This window comes from Molothrus aeneus, chromosome 14 (genome assembly GCF_037042795.1).
Source record: "Molothrus aeneus isolate 106 chromosome 14, BPBGC_Maene_1.0, whole genome shotgun sequence".
Lineage (NCBI taxonomy): Eukaryota > Metazoa > Chordata > Aves > Passeriformes > Icteridae > Molothrus > Molothrus aeneus.
In genome coordinates this window covers 13089770-13108449 of record NC_089659.1, presented here as the reverse complement: position 1 = coordinate 13108449, position 18680 = coordinate 13089770, and the positions used below count along the sequence as shown (strand labels likewise).

The 18680-nt window shown below is 40.1% G+C and overlaps 1 protein-coding gene across 5 annotated transcripts in view; it reads right to left on the bottom strand.

Annotated features, from left to right (window-relative positions):
• LOC136562555 (integrator complex subunit 6-like) overlaps positions 1-18680 on the bottom strand; it is a 40036-nt gene that overhangs the window by 10483 nt on the left and 10873 nt on the right. For 3 of the 5 annotated variants that reach the window (XR_010784525.1, XM_066559457.1, XM_066559458.1), the window contains exons 3-9: positions 11164-11313; positions 10642-10731; positions 10143-10326; positions 9213-9341; positions 7208-7371; positions 6002-6154; positions 4257-4389 (exon numbers count right to left, since the gene is read on the bottom strand). Coding sequence is in view for 4 of the 5 variants with exons in the window: in XM_066559457.1 (XP_066415554.1) it covers positions 4257-4389; positions 6002-6154; positions 7208-7371; positions 9213-9341; positions 10143-10326; positions 10642-10731; positions 11164-11313 (1003 nt within the window). In the remaining variant the exon portion in view is untranslated. Of the gene's footprint in view, positions 1-3983; positions 4065-4256; positions 4390-6001; positions 6155-7207; positions 7372-9212; positions 9342-10142; positions 10327-10641; positions 10732-11163; positions 11314-18680 lie in introns of all 5 variants that reach the window. The other 2 variants (XM_066559460.1, XM_066559461.1) reach the window with 2 other exon arrangements.

Sequence of the window (18680 nt, the reverse complement as noted above, 5' to 3'; positions counted from 1 at the left end):
CCCTTATCAGCACTTGATTAGTGTCTCACTTGCTGCACTGTGAGGTTGTACAGGGCACTGTGACATGGCACAGGCACTCCTCAGCTCAGCCACCTGGGCTCCCAATCCACAGCACTTTTACTCCCAGACATCAAATGCAAAAGCACCTCCCTGATCTCTGCTATCCCAAGAAAAAATTCTCCAACCTATGCAGAGCTTCAACTTTTTAAAATCAGCCTCCCCACAGCACAAACTCACTGCAGGAACTGCCACCTTCTCAAAAGGGAGGTGAACATAGCCACAAGTTTCAGAGAGAACTTCACCATCAGCATCTTACCTGCCTCTACCTCGAGAGTTTGAGACACACACTGTCAGCAGATTGCAACACAGGCACTTGAAAGGCACTTTTTCCCCTGTGCCCTGAGCTGCACATGATTATTTATACAAATAAGCAAACTAAAAATAATCCGGTTAACTATGTCTTCCACAGATTAAACACCAATTTTTTGCAGATAAAAATCAAAAAGTATTGAAAAAATCCTTACACAATTTAGTTTTACTTCTATCTAATTATTTTCAGATACTAATTTCTGCAAAGTCTACTTAATGCAGAATTCTCTTTATTTCTGAACTCAGAGGGAGTTAAAAGCACTGTATAATTGGGAACATGGTATTAAAAACCATTAAGAACAGGCTGCAAGCAACAACTCAAGGGATCAGGTAAAATCACACAGACCAGTTAACTGAAAATTGCATTGCAAAGTCTTTATCTACTTCAGATTAATGTACAAAACAATCAAATTTTGACAGGACACAATACACACTTTTAACACTCAGTACTACAGAAGGGGGCTGGATGCACCTTTAAAGATCAGTGAACAGTTAAAAAAAAGAGAGTGTGAGAGAGAGGAGAGTCAGCAGGTAATTGAAGTAGTTCAGCTGGAGTCTAAATTACAACAGTCATGCACCATGTAACTCAAAGTAAAACTCAGAACTTCTTTTTTATTTTTTAAATCCCCACTCACATTAAATTCCACCTGAGCAAGTACACCACCATTCCTTGTTGACTCCTGTAATTCTCCTAATTAGGCACTAATCCACTATTCTAGGTAGTAGATTCATGATTTTACATTCACAGAAAACAGTATCCTTCCCTGCAAACCATCTAAGCAAAAATAAGGCACTGCAATGGAAAACAGCATCCATCATTACCTAAGAAAGGTGTTGTGTCACTGTTTCCCCATTGATACAAAATGTATCAAAAGTATCTGGCTGTTCCTCCCAGAGCCACAGCATGCTGCGTTCACACTGGTGAGAACACAGCCCTTAGTTTCCAAAATATAAAAATCCTTACTTGCAGGTTCTCTCACAGAGCCTGTCAAAGCATCAAAGTAAACTGTCAATGCTGCAGTCCTTCACAAGCAGACATTTTCTAAATGCTCATCCTGTTGAATATTTAGACCCACAGAAAAAGGGTATTTAGCCACTCTCTCAAGGCATTTCCTTCATGCTGGTTTCACTGCTGCTTCTGCTGACACTCCCAGTGCACAGTCACTCCTACTGCCCAGCAGTGCCTGCCCTCCCACCCATGCAGCTAAAAGGAACCAAGGAAACATCTCAGGCAAGGCAGAAGCATTTGGAAATTTACCTCATCTTTACTCAGCTCTCCCTAAAACCCCTCCTTCGACTTCTGCTTCATGAACTTGGCTGTACAATGTTTTTAAACAGAACAGCACCTGAAGTACAACAGCTTTGCACAATCCTTCAGAGGAAATTTCTATCCTCTGTGGGCCAAGCATTCAGCACTGAAGCACGTCAGCATCTGCCTGTGAAAAGTTCTGCCTTCAGCAGCCTCCCACTGAACAGAAAGAACTGCAGCCCACCTCCTCAGCTCTGGGAGCAAACCACCACCAAGCTAGTCAGGATTCTCTCTAGCTGTCTGAAAGCAAACTGGAGCTCTCATCCCACTTCATCCATCATGGCTGGAAATGGAGCAGAGGCCAGGGTTTCTGTCAGTCAACCAAGCACAGTGCATGAGCCCATTAACACACAGACTGTGTGCCTCTGCTGTTTTATCAACTCCTATTCATTGGCTCCTTTCCCTTACAAAGCTTCTGAATGCAGGCCCTGGAGTTAAACACCAGCAGGAGTTACAGCATTCCCAAATCCACTCTTGCAGAAACCAAGACATAAAATCACCAAAGCTACAGGATGTGGTACAATTCACCTCCTTCAGCCACGGACCAGCACAACTTCTTTCAGTTTTCTCCAGTATCACCTGCAAGTTGCCTCATGCCTACCTATCTTACCTGTTTGTAGGGCTGTCTTACATTATTTTTCAAAAAGAGACTTAAAACTTCACCTGCTCAGGAATGCAGGAGGAAAACAAAAATGCAAGCAAAAGAAAAAAATCTTTAAACATCTTACTATCTGTTTCTAAGGTTGAACACATTCGATAACACAGTACAAATATACAGTTGTAAAGTGGGTTTGTCTTTGAAAGAGTCACCAGAAGGAACAGAGGTAGATCATCCATGGTACTGTCCCAACCAGTCCTCCAACACAATATTCTACCAGCAGGGTAGGAGCCACAAGACCCACACTGATCAATATGGGAGGTAGTGGCTGAATGGAGCAGACTTCTCCTGGCCTTGGGAGTTCTCCACATCCTTTTAAATCTGGATGAGAGTAATGAAAAATTTGTTTTACACACTCCTATCAGTCCTCTGCTGAACCATCAGTATCCACTACTGGTGTGTATGAAGGTAGAACAGGGGGAGTGTTCCTACCTACCTACAGAGCCAAATACAGAGTCAGTATTGCTAAAATCATCTAGAAATAATTTACCAGGCATGCTGCTTATCATCTCATTCATCTTCTGTGCCAAGTAGAAAAGGACCCAGATCTACTTTTGTGTTGAAGGTATATTCCACAGAACTTAATCCTACCATGCCTTAGAGACCAAGGATAAACAAAGCCCTGGAAGGAGATCTGAAGGTAACACTGTGTGTGTTTGTATGAACAATGTGGAATGCATGGGATTCATGACCTCAAGGAAATGTCCACTTTACAACTCAGGCAATGTGGAAACTCTGCATTTTCCTTTGAAGAGCCTTCAGAAATATAAGAAATGGATTACCAGGTGAGTAAACTGCAGAATAGCACTACACACACTGACAAGTGCCTTTCCTCAAAGAGAAGGAAGAGCTTTACACCCCTGTAAAAAAGAGGCAGGGGGAAGACAAGAGCTGCCAGGGAAGACTCAGCAGAACTGCAAATGTCAACATCAAAATGAACAGGGAAGTTAACTTAGGATCAGTGATGGCTCTCCAGCTAGTGGATCTGCTGCAGTATTTCAGGAACCACAAAGTCACTGACACTCTCTCATCCTCCTTGCACACTTTGGGACAATTACCAGGGTACATAGATAACTATAAAAGACACATTATGAGCAAGCACAAGTTTCTTCTTTTTTGGTTATGACCAGGATTACAAAAAAGCACTCCTAAATTGTGTTCTGATCTTTTTTCTTTTTCCCTAGAAATGAATAGAAAAATCCTGTGTAAGACAGTAAGACTCAATTTTTGGTCACTGTTCTTCTGTATCACTAAAACATGCACAAAAACTAGAACAAAAAAGCCATAACAGCATCTGAAACTGAAAGGGTTAGTGGCACTCTGGAAACTCCTCTCTGCCATTGCCTTTATGCCAGTTACTCACACAGCACTTTTTCATATTATATTTCCTTAGAAAATAATTTCATTGTGGGAGTAAAAAAAACAAAACCAAAACCTGGTCCTTTGGGCAGGAAAGAAATGCAGACTGTTTCACTGCTCAATTCCTTCTTACTGCTCTGAACTGCATTAGGGAATTCCCTCTTCCCAACACCCGTGACAAACACTGCATCTCATCTTCCAGTAAAAAATAAGCTGCTACAAGAGCAACTGCAAAACCTGGATACACCACACCCTAAATGAGGGAAAAGAATGGAGGTTGAAGCTTACTCCAGGTTAAGGAAGAGGCTACGTGTCTAGGAGGTGAACAGCATCAAACATGCACTGGAAGCAGGTAGCTCTCCTCCTCTGCTGGAGAGAAAAAAAGGGAGAGGGGGTATGAAAATCCTCTCCTCCCAAAGTAGGTTAAAAGAGTTTGCAACATTCTCTACTCTCTGATCTCCATTATTTTATAACGTCTCAAACTAAGGCAGAACACCAACCATTATTGTTTTGCTTTTACTCTGGAGCAGCTGCACAGTGCAATGCAGAGGTGTTACCTACCTAGCAATGGAAGTAAAACAGGGTAGTTGTAAGGCATCACAAAGAGGTTTACACAGGTTAAAGTAGTGCTTGCTTTTAAATACCCAAACGGGTGGCCGAGCTCGCTGTATTTTCCACTGCTACTCACAAATACCTGACAAAGAACAAGAGAGAGCACTGCATTAGAATGAAGAATGTGAAGAACAGTAAACATGGGGCATTTAAAAATTTAAATCAATCTGAATCCAACTGCATTAAGACAACAAATTATCAAGCACAGACACATCTGAACACATCAGGGTGAGTATGGACCTACACTCCCCAGTCATGAAACTGAGACATGCAACATTCAGTGTACACCCAGTAAGTGTGGAAATGCTCTTCACAGAGTAATCTTTACTGCTTTAGTGACACTACTGTGAAGTGATGCCCTGCAGAGTTTTTGAAATTATTTAAAACAGGTTAGGGACATCTGTTGAAGGAATGTTAAATAAACGAGCTATTTGAAATTAGTCTTCTGAATCAAAAATAGCACAACTACTGTTTACAACAATGATGAAAAGAAATGCAAAATGTTTTTAGGCACAGAAATTAAACAAAACAAACATCCACTCAAGAAATGTCTTGATTGTGCCTAGTGCCAACATTCTTAAAATTGACTTTAATTTTTTTAAGTGCACGTATATGAGGGTTTTAACCCTGAAAAGCAATACATGTAAACAATATTTCAACAGGATAAAAATGGTAGATGTTCTTGACTGAGGTAAGCAAAATAACCCACATCTAAGTCAAAAATAGTTTTCCTAGCAAAAAATAAACCTTGCAGCAAATAGCAAGTGGCTTTCCTCTGTTTTTTCAGGGCCTAAGAAACTGGGTTTGTTGCATGGTTTCTATGACAATGAGCCTATTTCTCTGATTTTTAAGGGTCTGATGTGTAGCAGGGAGAAGAAAAGCAGTTTTTGAAAAACAGCAGAGTAATTTTAGTAACTCAAGCAAATAATGTCCCTAACAGAATAAAAAAGAACATTTTTAAATTAGTTCTTTTAAAGTAACATTAATTTTTCTTTTGAATATGCCTGTCATATTTTCACCTAAGCTGTAGCATTTATTAGGGATACAAAAACAGAGACACCTCCAAATTCACCTTTCCAGCTGAAGTATCATACTAAGCACACTCCTGGTGTACACATTAGGCTAATATTTAAAAGAACACCACCAAGAAGGGAGTTTGATTTTAGAGAGGACACCGAAACTTATTTTAAAAATTACAAAACTATCATGTGACAAAGGATTTCAGCAACAGAATTTCGACCTCTTCAAGGCCAATCTAGTCAACAGGATCAACAGCTTCCATTCAATTCCCATTAGCAGCCTCAAGCATCTAGTGAAAATGATTTGCAGCTGTTCATTAGGTAACATGATGGAAACTAGTGCTGGGTTTTCCCTGTAAGCAAATGGAAACCTGCAGAGAATTTCAATTTAGCCAAAAATGGAACCTGGGGGGCGTATTTCTTAGCAAAATGAGATGGACCTAGAAAGAGAATTAAATGAGATTACAAAGCCTGTGGAGGGAACACTCAATTCTGACTCCTAATAATTCTCTTAGAAAGGAGGTAAATGAAACCTTGACATGTTTCTTCTCATCTGCTGCAGAGTTTGAACCAGACCCCAATTCTCCAGGCTTGCAAAGTCTGAAGTACCCATTATATTTCTAGAACCAGTACTGATTACCCAGATATTTCTAGAATCAAATAAAGGGCAAGTACCTGCCAGCAGGTATGGGGAGACTTTCGTTCCAAGATGTACTGGGTGAGGGGTGAAGGCTCAAGCTCATACTTGTCAAAAGGAAGCTTGTCTATGACCATGGGCTCACAATCCACACAGGAGAACCTCACCACAGGGTGAGCTGTGCGTGGAGGCTGAAAGGGGGAAAAGGGTATCAGTTTTCACATATTTATGGTAAACAAAACAATTCTCTTAAAAACATCCATGAGCGGATATTTCACCATCCTGTAAGTCTTAAAACACTCAGTTTCCACAGCAGTCCTTTGAAGAAAATAAAATACAAGCTCCCACAACAGAATATAAACTAAATATTCCTCTAACTGAAAAAAATGCTCACACACTGATACACTCTTCCCACCAAGAGAAAAACATGGTTAATATGCCACTATTTATCTTAATATTTAAAAGCCTTCATGTCAATTGAGCTACAACACAGACAGGCTTAAAGGAGACTTCAACTCTTCTTCCCATCTTGAAGTCCACAGAAAAACAGATGGGAGAGGGCACTCAATTCACAAAAAATATCTCAAAGAACTCTCTACAAATCTCTTTTTTTTCCCTCTTTAATCAGGAGGTGGGACAAGGAGAATGGACAGACAGTACCTGGTGCACTTGCGAAGTGCAGGAACAGAACATGCCTAACAAAAGAGAGATGTTTAGATAGACTAATAAGGCATGTCAAATGTATGATCACTTCAGTAAGAAAAGGAGAAATTAGTACTGTTTTCTCCTCATTTTCTGCAGGGAGTAGCTCTTCTGTTTCAGTTTTAGTTCTTCCTGCTAGTGAAAGAGTCCACACATGAAGTAATACTAAGGAAAAAAACCCATGGTTGATCTTCTTTCAAAAACAAATACTCCTTTTTCCATGTTAATGAATTTTATAAAGCTTTGATTAAAATTTAATAGGCTCACTATGTTTTGTGCTACATGAAGTACCTTACAGTTCAATTTTTTAATCTTTTAAAACCATTAAGCAAATTAACTAACCATACACATGGAAGGGAACTTTCTGGATACAAGAAATAGCACAGGTTACAGTATCCACATTGGATTACATCTTTCTGTTAACCTTTTAAAGCAAAGTCACATCATGTTATAAACAGAGAAAGTAAAAACTACTCTATCCATTATTTATTTCAGTCTGAACTATTAGTGTAGAATCTTTTTTCAGTTCTTATTTTACTTACCAGTGTTGGTGAATTCTGATCAGGCCAGAAAGATTCTGGGATTGGCCAATGCCCCACAGGAACACCCGTTTTAGGGTTAGGCCGTACATAAATGAGTTTATGACAACTATGCCACGGCTGAGAAGCAAATGAATTGATGGGCCTGGATGAATCAACAAGTCCATCTAAAATTTAAACAAAGCAAAATAACAAAAAGAAAATGAAAAGCTCCATGCATGCATTTGTCTGCTAGCAAAATTTCTGTATTAGCAGCCAGTAAGGCATTTCATTACTCTTGTTCCAAAGACATACAGATCTTTACTCAGAGGCTGAAATAACCTATGCATCCAGGTGTATCACAGAATCATCTGAGAAACAATCACAACATTTGTCCTGATCTCCCTTCTGCTTCTAGGGCACAGCCATCACACAGTGAGTGCAGCAAGGCATCCTCACGTACTATGGAAAATGTATTTGCTTAAGCTCAGTGTCTGACACAGCTCCCACAGGCAGCACCAAGCTACTGCTGCTGGTTCTGCTGCACCTGGAAAGGCTGAGAATTGGCATTTTCATTTCTACACAGGCTGCAGCGCTCACTGACTGATGCTGCCACACGTGGAAACTCAGAGGAGCAAAGTTCCTTGGAGAAGTTGGATCCATCTTGCAGGAGGCAGATGTTGCCACATTTTTAATTACAACAATTCACAAATCACTTAAACCCCACAGCCTAAGTTTGGGGACTGCAAAGGCCAGCATTCCCTACCAGCCCACCAGCACAGACACTCCTGCATGCTCAGGATAAAGAACTTTGTAGCACTACAGATGTAACCAGCAGTTTTCAAAGACTGCTCTTCAAAGCAAACAGCACAGCAGAGATCACCCACTTAACCAATCTTCCTTGTTTTAAAAAGATTTTACATTACTAGTTTTCCTTGCTTTAAAGAATTAGCCAGTAATACTGTGGAAACCATGTTTCAGTGACACATCAGTTTGGTTTCTCTGCATTATAAAAACAGTGATTTTTACAGCTTGGGTAAATCCTATCGTATTTCTCTCTAGTTTAGGACTTTCTCAATTTCCATAGAAAAGTAAAGCCTTGGCATTTTTATACATTCATATCCACAGTCCATCACCATTCAAATGTGACAGAAATGAAGGTAACAAAACCCCCAAATTTCACCAGTCATTCTGCCACACAGGAGAGAACATTTGTGCCACCAGAGACATTTGGGAATTTGCTGCTGTGCTGTCCAGCACAGCATTACAGGAAAGCCTTCTTTAAATAAGCAAAAGGAGAAAACAAACATAGAAAAAGCTGATTCCAGAATGAAAGCAGGAATAAAGCTGGCTTTGCTAGAATGTTCAGGTGATGCTAAATGCTATTATGTTTTCTGATATTCCAGGATCCTAACTTCCTAAACTGGAACTGCTCAGCCCTCTCCTCTTCCTTCAAGCCATGAACTTCTGTAAATCTGAAGAACTGCTTCACATCTGGAGTGCACTTTCCTCTTTTCCTCTTATGCACTTGACTCAAGGGAGCAAAGTAATTCTTTGTTCTTTGCACAGTTTTTCACTCACAGCTAAGAATGTTCACCTGCATTTACTGATCTGTGATCATTTAGCAGAATGAAAATCTACAGAAAATTAAGCATTGAGATTGCTTTAGAGATGTTTAAGTGTTTAAACCCACTACTAGTAGATTTAATTATTTTAAGTACAGTCCTGACAACACTGTAAGTCAAACTAAAATGCTTCCTGCAAACATTCCCTTTCCTCCGCCATCCAAAGAAGTAAAAAGAGTGACACAGAGCCAGCCAGCAGTAGATGATCCATACAAGCAGGTGCAGACATATGGCATCATTTAACTTAGCAAGGATCAAAGTAACACTGGTAAAAGGTGTATCCTGTACACTACAGGGAAAAGCTGGCAGGAAGGACATGGAAGACATTTAAGGACATCTACACACAAACAAAACATTTTGTCTTAAACATTAGGAACAGGGAAAAGAACCAACAATCACTGTACCTTCTCCAATAGGAGCTGGGTCTGGTCCTGACTTCTCAAAGTTAATAACAACTCCACTTTGGACTTTCTGAACTAAAGATTCTAAACACTGATTCAACATTCTTTGTGTCCGAACGCAGTATGAACGACCTATGCAAGAGAGAAATTACATGGGGAAACAGAAGAAAAGCAAACTTTGAGTAATCTTACTTAAGGAAGATGTTTTATTAGCTAAGTCACACTGCCAAGGCTTTCAATTTTATCCAAAATAACAGCAACAAACCTTGTCCAAGTTTATGTAAAAGGCAAAGTACTTTGCAAATGCAATACAACCAAGAAAAAGCACCAAAACCCCACAACCTGCTGAGATTTTGTTACTAAAAAGAGGCCATTAAGGCTTCATCAGGCTGGACCAAGGCCAAGTTTACAGAGGCCCTTAGGAAGGCCTGATTTCACCAAGACTATGTAATCTATCTGCTTTTGTCTACCCAAAGCTCCTCCTCCCACACAACAATTTCTCCAAGCACCAATTTAAAAAAAAAATCTAATCAACATATCAAGCAATAGGATCCAGAATTAATTTTTTTAAGATTAAATTTAGCTTATCAGCCCTGCAGCAGAATTAACATCTCACTAATAGCAGTCCTGCTCAATTCAGCATTTAAATAACAAAAAAAATTTTAAAAACCCTCATGATGAGCAAAGCCAACATCCAGAATAACCAAAGAAATTTTCCAAAACCTCCCACTGCATTTAGAAAATGCTCTCACATCTAGATCTGAAATATGAATATTGCTTTATTTTAAAGTTCTCCTGTGCTACTGAAATCCAAGAAAGCACCACATGGATTCACATGGACACAGAGTCATTCAGACAGACAAAACAGAGGTGAAGGTGAATTAAAGGAAAAAAATGCCAAATGTGAAGCAAAGCAAAAAAGCATGGAGTTACCTCCTGTGACCTCACACATCTGTGTGATAGCAGATTCATCAGTAGGCACACTCCCAAGCTGCTCTGGCTCAGCAGATGCAGCTCCTGGCAGCCGCAGCACCAGAGCAAACAGCCTTTGATCCCAGCGGAAAGGTTCTTTGGTTAGTTCACTTCCAGGCAAAGGAGAATTCAACGGAAGATGAAGCTGGTAAAAAAACATTTAAGAACATTTTCCAGTATTTGACAAACCAGCTAAAAACATCATCTCCAAATTAATTCATTTATCTGTAGAAGACCCAGTTTTCTCCAACCCACTAATTTATCTGAAGTTGTCATCTCAAAACCCTTACAGACTATGAATTTAGGGGCTGGGCAGTGACAGGACAGCTGGTTTCTATTCTCTATAAAAACAAGTCAGCTATGAAAAAGTACAATTAGCAGGAAAAAACTGATTAATATTCATCTCAGCATAGCACCAACCTGCACAATCATAACTTGAAAGAACTTAATGAAAGTTTACCTCCTCTTGGACTCCAGCTGTATTTGTCAGTTTGTTTCCATCTGTGATGGTAATCAAAATAGATGGCTCCAAAAAGAATGGATTCCTTCCCTACAGACAAAAGCACAAAAATGCTAAGAGCAATCTTAACACACAGGATGAGAGGCTTGTATTTTTGTCATTATAAAATAAACAGTAAGATAAGCGATCTTTCAAAATAATCCTGTAATTTTTAAAATAGATGTGGAACCACCAGAGCTACACAAGATGGGCTACTCCTGTGTGTCTACATTTGGGGCATTTATACCCTGCTTCTTTGTACTTCAGAAAGGAAAAAAATGCCAGCATTTTCCAGGGTCTTTTCAGTAGCCATAATAAGAAAAAATGAGTTCCCAGTTCAAGCTCTTACACGGAGCTATCCAACGTTAAAAAAAAAAAACATTAAATGCAAAAAGGAACTTGAACCACCAAAATCCCTCACCAACTCTAATTTAAAAAAACATAGAAATATAAAAGACAGAAGACTATAGATAGATTTGTTACCTGTCCATAGTTGTCTATTCCAGACACTAATCTATTGAGATTTAACAAGTCAAACGATGACCTGAGTGCCTGACCAAGGGTTGTTAGTCCTGAAGCCTGAAGGTTTTTCAGTTCATTCATGAATGTTGCGTGGTTTTCCTTCCATCCAGCCTGTTACATAAAACAAAAAAAGCTTATTAGTTATTCTAGCAGCAAACTGCAATCAACTGCAAGTTGGCATTTATCTTTCTTCCCAACAAAAATTAATTATACTCCTGATTAACGGATGCACTGCACCATTTACATGCTGCACACACCTAATCCAGGTATGCACAGCTTGATGTGAAACATGGTTACACCTACAATGGGAGACTCAAGAAACACACACATTGCCAAGCACTGGAAAAACTTTGCATTACCATGAAAACTGCTGCAGAGATGATGCTGTTAATAGAAGTATTTGGATTTAGCATGTAAGTACTTTTTTAGGAGAAACTGCCAAGTTTGGAAATCAGAAATGCAGCTGCCAAAGTAACAGCAAAGGTAAAACCAAGATAAAAGCACCATAATGTCACTGCCTCTTTTGGTATTTACTCATTTCCTTTTTGTCCTTTCTTCCATAAATTAAGTCTGGAAGAAAAGAAAGGAGTGGCTGCAAACACCCTATTAAGAATCAAATCACTGTTTAGTGTCTCAGGGTAACAGCTTAAAATTTTGGAGGTCTTTAAAAAAGTTATTGCTGACAAAGCCTAGGGATCAAAGGAAGAGCAAGTGATGAGGGTGGATCACCAACCAAGCACTCTGGACCCTCTGGTAAGCAGGCCCAACAGGTGTGATTCACATACCCTTCCCTTAAAAGTGGTTTGCTGCACAGTTGGAAAGCTATTTTAGAGAAGACCAGCTCACAAGGAATTGGTACAGGATTTAAAGAGGCCTCAGCTAAAAGCCTGAAAGTCCTGGATATTCCTGTAACTCTCAGCCTTGCTATTACAGCATACTCTCCAAGCCACTCCTGCAGCAAGCCAGCAGCTCTTCACCCAGGCTCACTCTCATCTGGCACCAGAGACACTCCCTGTGCTCGACCAGGAGTCCCAGCTCTGCAGACATGGAGAGATCATTTCAGACAGCCTGCCTGCTGCTGGGACAACCTCTGAGCAACACATCCTCCAGGTGAAGCAGGCTCTCCTCCCCGTGCCCTGGCTCAGCAGCACCCGCTGCCTGTGCCAAGTTGTGCAAGAACACCAGGACAGGATCTTCCTGGGCTTTTTTAAGCTGCTCTAGCCCAGTGCCAACCTTTAGTACACACTGAGGGCTCTCTGAATGGTCTTGGGATAGACATGCTCTGTAAAAGATAGAAGAATTGAGCAGAAAGGACTTGTGACGATCAACACTTCTGTTGAGTTGACAATCCTAAGCCGGGTGGATTTCTTTTGAATGGAGAATTATCATAAGATGATACAACAAAAGCATTTTGGTCAAGTTTAGCTCCCTTAACCAGTTCTTCAAGCTTGAGATTAATGCAAGGGATACAAGTGAGAAAACTTTGCAATGGGACAAAGAAAGAACAGACTTTCACCAAGACTGGTTCAGCATTATGATTAAACTGCCCTGGAAGCTCAAAAGAACCAGGTAATTCTCAATAAAACACCAACACTCACACACAACCACAGCTTAAAATACAGCATCTCATCAGCAGAGCCACAGCAACCTCCCACACCTGTGGTCAGCTCAAGGCAAAAATGAAATGCAAGCAGAGAGTCACTGTTTTGGAGTAAAAGTGACTTAGTTAATGGTACTTTTTCAGAGTGAAACAGCACCAAATCTCAACAAGATTATTTGTCTTATCGTAAAAAAGCTTCTCTTAAACAATTTTAAGTGAACAGTTACCAAAATTGTTTTGTCTGAATTCTACAGATCCATAAATGCAGGTGAGACTGTTCCCTTTTGTCTGGCAAAAACACCCATCAGTGAGTCCATCAATGTTCCTGGGAACAGCCAGGCTGGAGTTCACAAAGTGTTTTCCAGCAAAGACCATTTGCCTTATGTTGTCACTAAAGCACAGGGGGGAACAAAACATTTACAAAAGAAACATTATTCCCAGTCTACATTTCTTGATTTGAACTCCAATGAATTTAAGAGTATTCTTTATAAAATAAACAGTAAGAGTCTTCTTCACTGGTATTTGGAGATTCTGCTATTTTCCCATTGTGAAAATGTTTGCTCAGCTTCCAGCTCTCTGTTTGATCTTGCTGCAGTGTGGTCAACTGCCTGCAAAATAAAACATGTACCATTTCCCCAGGCAGAAGTAGGGAAGCTGAAGGTACAAGGAGCAGCTGATCACCAATGGCTGGCTGTCCAAGGAAACTGTTTTTCATCTTACAGCTCTCACAGGATCTTTAAAGATAAAGCCAAGAACTGTACCTTTGAAATAAACAGAGTAAAATGGAAGAGTAAAATGGAACTTCTCATAATGAGAACAAGAGCAGCAAATGCAAGATGTCCATATCCAGCTCTAAGTGTCTGATTAGTTAATGTACTCCATTCTCTACCTTATCCTCAAAAAAAAGATTCTTGAATCAAAAACCACTCAAATCAATGACAAGAAAGTCTACTTCTGTAAAATGTTTTTCTCCAGAAAGACCCAAGCCAATGTATACAATGAAACACATATTTCAGGGACAGAAACTCCAGCCCCAAAGAGTCTGTATATTCTCCTTTCCATATATACAGTAAGAACATTCTTAGGGCAAAACAGAGTCAAGCACCCCACACCGAGCAGGTGCACAATGAGTTCACGTTGAAGTGAATAAATAATAATCCTTCCTAAATTGAAAATACTGCCACTAACATTGCTTACAAAAAACTCACTGGCTTTACTTGCCAGGATAAACACTGATGACCAAAAAAACCCCAACCAAAACCCCACAACCTTAAAGGAGCAAACACAAACATATTCCACAAAACTACAAATCCTCTACAGGTCAGTAACTAAGAAGTCAGAACTGAATATTAGTTATTTCAGTTGTTTATGAACCAATTTGAGCAGTGAGAGTATTTGCTTCTAATCTTCACTATTACATTCCGACTCAGTCACTTTTATGCCCAGAATTTATTAATAGCAATCTGAGCAGCCTTTACCTTGCCAGTATATTACTGGCCTTTCCTTTGATAATTTACATGAACAAATAATTTTAGACTCTAAACACATACCAGAAGACTTTCAAAGATAGCTAGGAAAAAACAAGTACTAAAATCAAAAATCTCACCCTCTTTGCTTATGCCAACAACAGACAAAAATGCACTGTCATTTGGCCTTCTGCAAGCTCTGGATACCATCCTACAAACCACCCAGAGATTTGGAAGCATCACACCACCCTCCAGCTCCTGGCCTCGGCCTTGGCAAGCAAATCATGCTGACAAGAAATAACATACTTAAAAAGTAACATTTTTCTCTGCTAACTTAGTTTTCAGACAAATCCATGCCCTGCTCTATATTTCACCACACAGCTACAGAAGTATTTCAGCTGCTTCAAGAAGCAGGTAAGGTCAAATCAGCTTATTTCGGCAGGAGAAAGGCCCAGATTAACGAGAATTCAAACACCAAGGTGAAAAATCCAGTGAGGAAAAGGAGGCCTTATTTAGACCAAGCAGAATCAGGACTAACTGAACATCAAAAGAACAGAGTTCAGCAGCAAAAGAAAATCTTGGCCAGGGTCAGTAGCTTAAAAAGACTTTAAAGACTTAGGAGAAACAGAAGATTTTAGTTGCAAGAGAAAGAAAGAAAATCTTATAAAAATGCTGTAGCAGGAGTGAAAAAAAAAAAAAAACAAAACAAATCACTCCACCTTTATCACATAAAAGGGGTAATACTGATGTACAAGTAAAACAGTACCAAGTTTTGAATACATTTAACACAGATCTTGAAATCTCAGCTACACTGGCCAATCTGTGAGGTTTACTGGTCTTACTGTAGTTTTTTACTGGTTCATTGTTGGTTTGTTCTGGCTTTGATTGGTGCTGTGCTTTTTTTCTTTTATTCTTTCCAACTATTTCTTGGCACAGTTTTGTCAGCTTGTAAAAAAAGGGGCAGAGCCAAAGGCTGGGCATTAGAGCACAAGAATTCCAGGTCCAAAGCATTTCCCAGTTTCACCAGCTTCAGGAAATCCAGGGACACAGTGCTTTGGAGGCTGCAAGTCTTCATCTTCAGAGCTTCTAATAAGCAATGCCATAATACAGAACTGCACAGTTTATTGTTCACTGGATTGCTTTCAGATCTAATTCAAACACTGCAACATTACTAAAAATAATCTTCCAATAAGACAATTTGCAATCCTGCATGCCAATCACAACAGCCTGTGTTACAGTACATACTCAATAGTTAGTCAAACATACAGATTTTTAAGAGTTCTGCTAATGTTGCCCTAGAAAGAACAACTGCATTTCAGATATTACAACTTGTTTTAAGTATTTAAGTTTCTCAAAGATTCAAGCTATTATTAAATGCACCCATCTTAGGAAAACAGACTACCTTAAGACAACATGCCTGGGGCATCCTAGCTTGTCAGTGGCAATCATTTGGAAAAAATAAGGTAAGAAAAAAAATCCAGCTGCTGAAATCTGAAACCACTCCTGTTATGGAATTTCCAAGTACCACAGGAAGACAGTAAAACCAGCAGAGCATTTTGCCTCCCAAATCACCAGAATGATTCATTTTAAAATTACCTTTTTGTTCACTGGTGACTGTACACATGACCACAACTCAGACCTGCTCATGTCTGAGCCAAAGTCAAGCAGATATTTCTTTTGTACAGAAGTCAAATATGCTTTTGGACACCCTACAATTCAGGGGGCTGCGTCCCAAATGCCCAAGTATCTTCATCTCTTTAAAATCTCCTGAACCCAGCCCCAGCACTGCTCAGTGCGTGCTGCAGGAGGGAATAACTTCCTCTGTAGTCTTGAGATTCCCTGCCTGAGCATTGACAACTTTGGCAGAGGAGTTTTAGCAAGCCAAGACTGTCTTGGCCACCCCAGTTCTGGCACAAACAGGGAGAGGGACAGGTGCTGGTACCTGTGTCCCCTGCCCATGAAGTACAGGGTAAGGCTGCTTGTCACTACAGAGCAGCCAATGCCCATGTGTTTGATTTGGTGTTCGAAGATTTGCTGGCTAAAATTAGCACACAGGAGAAGAAAGGCACTGACTACACTATGAACACCAAATACATTTTTATTTAACATTTTTCATTTTCCTAAAATAATTCAAAATCATATGACCTACTAATCACCTACTAATTTCATACTCACAAACGTTTCTCTGTGCAAATGGGGCAGAAAAACAGCTCTAAGAGACACTTACAGACACTGACTCCCCTCCAAATACTTATGAATGCCATTTTTGAGGCAACAGAGCTCTCAGGTTTTCTGTACCTTTGGCTGCAGAACTCTTCTCATTTCAGCACTACCACTCTCTAGTTTGTTCTATGCAGCACACCAGTCCTGTCACTGCAAAGCACTGAACAGCCTGTAGCAAAGAGACTCCCAAGATCAATTCTTTTTTTGTTCTTGGCACAGAGAGCAGCACAGCACCCACCTCTGGTATCTGAAATCTGCACTGGCACACAGTGTGAACTGAGCTCATCACTGGGGCAGTGCTGAGCACAGGGAGCTGCAGGACTCACTGCTGGCTGCTCTGAGACCTGCCTAACAAAGACCCTCCTCAGTTCTCATCTGAGGAGTATTTGAGCAGGTAATCAATTCACAGGTTTAAATTACTGCCTCAATAACCCCACAGAGCAGTCAAGTACAGTGAAGAATCTACAGAAGCATCACTTGGTCCTCCTCACATCACAGCTAGTGAGCACCAGGTCAGAGTATTAGGGCTAAGGATTGTGAATAGTAAGTTAATTGTTTCTTCCTGTAAAGTTATTTCTGCTGCTTTTTTAGGACACTCAAACTGAAAACCATCCATCAAAAGTCCTTCTTGAAATCCAGTGGGGACTTTCTGAAAATTGAGTTTTTTTTAAAAGCACCTAAATTCCACTCAAATAAAATATCACAAAAGTTTAATATACATAAAACATCTCCAAGAGACCAGAGAAGCATAAACTGCTTTAAAACATCTTTAGAAAAAAACACATCTTAAAAAAAGAAGACACTGAAGTAGAGGATTCCTTTGATCCCACACATCTGATACAGTCTGACACCAGATTTTTAGCAGAAAGCTGCCAGTTTGCAGACCCCTCTATCTCCATCCACCTCCAGGCACCACAATTCTTCCTTTTTCTCTGGGTCACACTATGTACTTTGATAACACAGAATCTCTCCTGCCCTCACCCACACTATTTTTCCCTGCACAGCTGGAAACAGTGCAGGGAAGGTGTCAGGCACCTGCAGCTGTCCCTTGGGACACAACAGCCACTGCAGCCCCTCCTGGACACCCCTCAGTGCCTGGGGAGCACCCTCCAGTTTCACCTCCCCTCAAAGCAATCCAGGCCTTGCACTCCAAGGAAGGGCTACAGTGTGAAGTGAGATGCCCAGGAGATCCCCTGCAATTGCACATTTCTAAGCTGAACTCTCCTGTACCTGCACCCATCAGACTGAATAATTTCTAGAGACAGATCGAACCAGTTGGTTTTCTAAAGCACATTAGTGAATGTTAACTACATTCTAACACAGCATCTAAGTGCCAGCTTTTATTACAGGCAGTCAGCTACACAGAAAACTATTTCATCTTGTATAGAAAAAAGTATTTCTCCATGAAACCTTAAAATAAAAAAACCCAACCCAAAGAAAGCTCAGTCAAACTACATCATGCAATTCCCTGTCCTTTCAAGATGACTTCACCATTAAATAAGACATAGAAACACTTTTCCTTCAAGAAGAATTCAAGATGTTTGTGTTACAAACAACTCAGATAATCTTAAGGCACAACACCCCTGCAAAACACAAGCAGAGAGGTTCTTAAGCTCCAGTTATGAAACAAGTACTGGGGCCTTTTGTTAATATCAGCATTTAGAGAGAAGCAGCACCTGCTATAAGAATGCCAAATGCAGAAGCTGTATGAACACTCAAAGCTGGAAACTGCTTGGAACCAAGGGATAATAATCAATGCCAAGCAGAAAGAAAAAAGCCTACACTACATTTTTATTTATTACCTGCTGCTCCTGCTTCAATCTATCTCTGGATTTAGCTTTTTGGTCATCAGTATTTCATGTATTTTGACAGTTACTGCACTTTTTCTTGTACAAGGAAAAAAGGAAACACATGAAGAAAGGAAAGTATAAATACCAAAGAGATCGTGGGATCACCCTGTTCCAAAAAGCATTCTTATTTAAATAGAAAAACACTATCCAGTTAAAAAAGTACCTATTTCTGAGGAATTCTCCAGAAGCCAGGATATTTCAGTACAGAGCTGAACCAGAACAAGCTACATTTCACACAACAGCTTAATGGAGGGAACACAGAAGTAATCACACAGTCTGCAGGCTTAGCACAGTAAGCATAACAAGAGGCTCCATGCTCCTGTTCAGCAGCATAGCAGT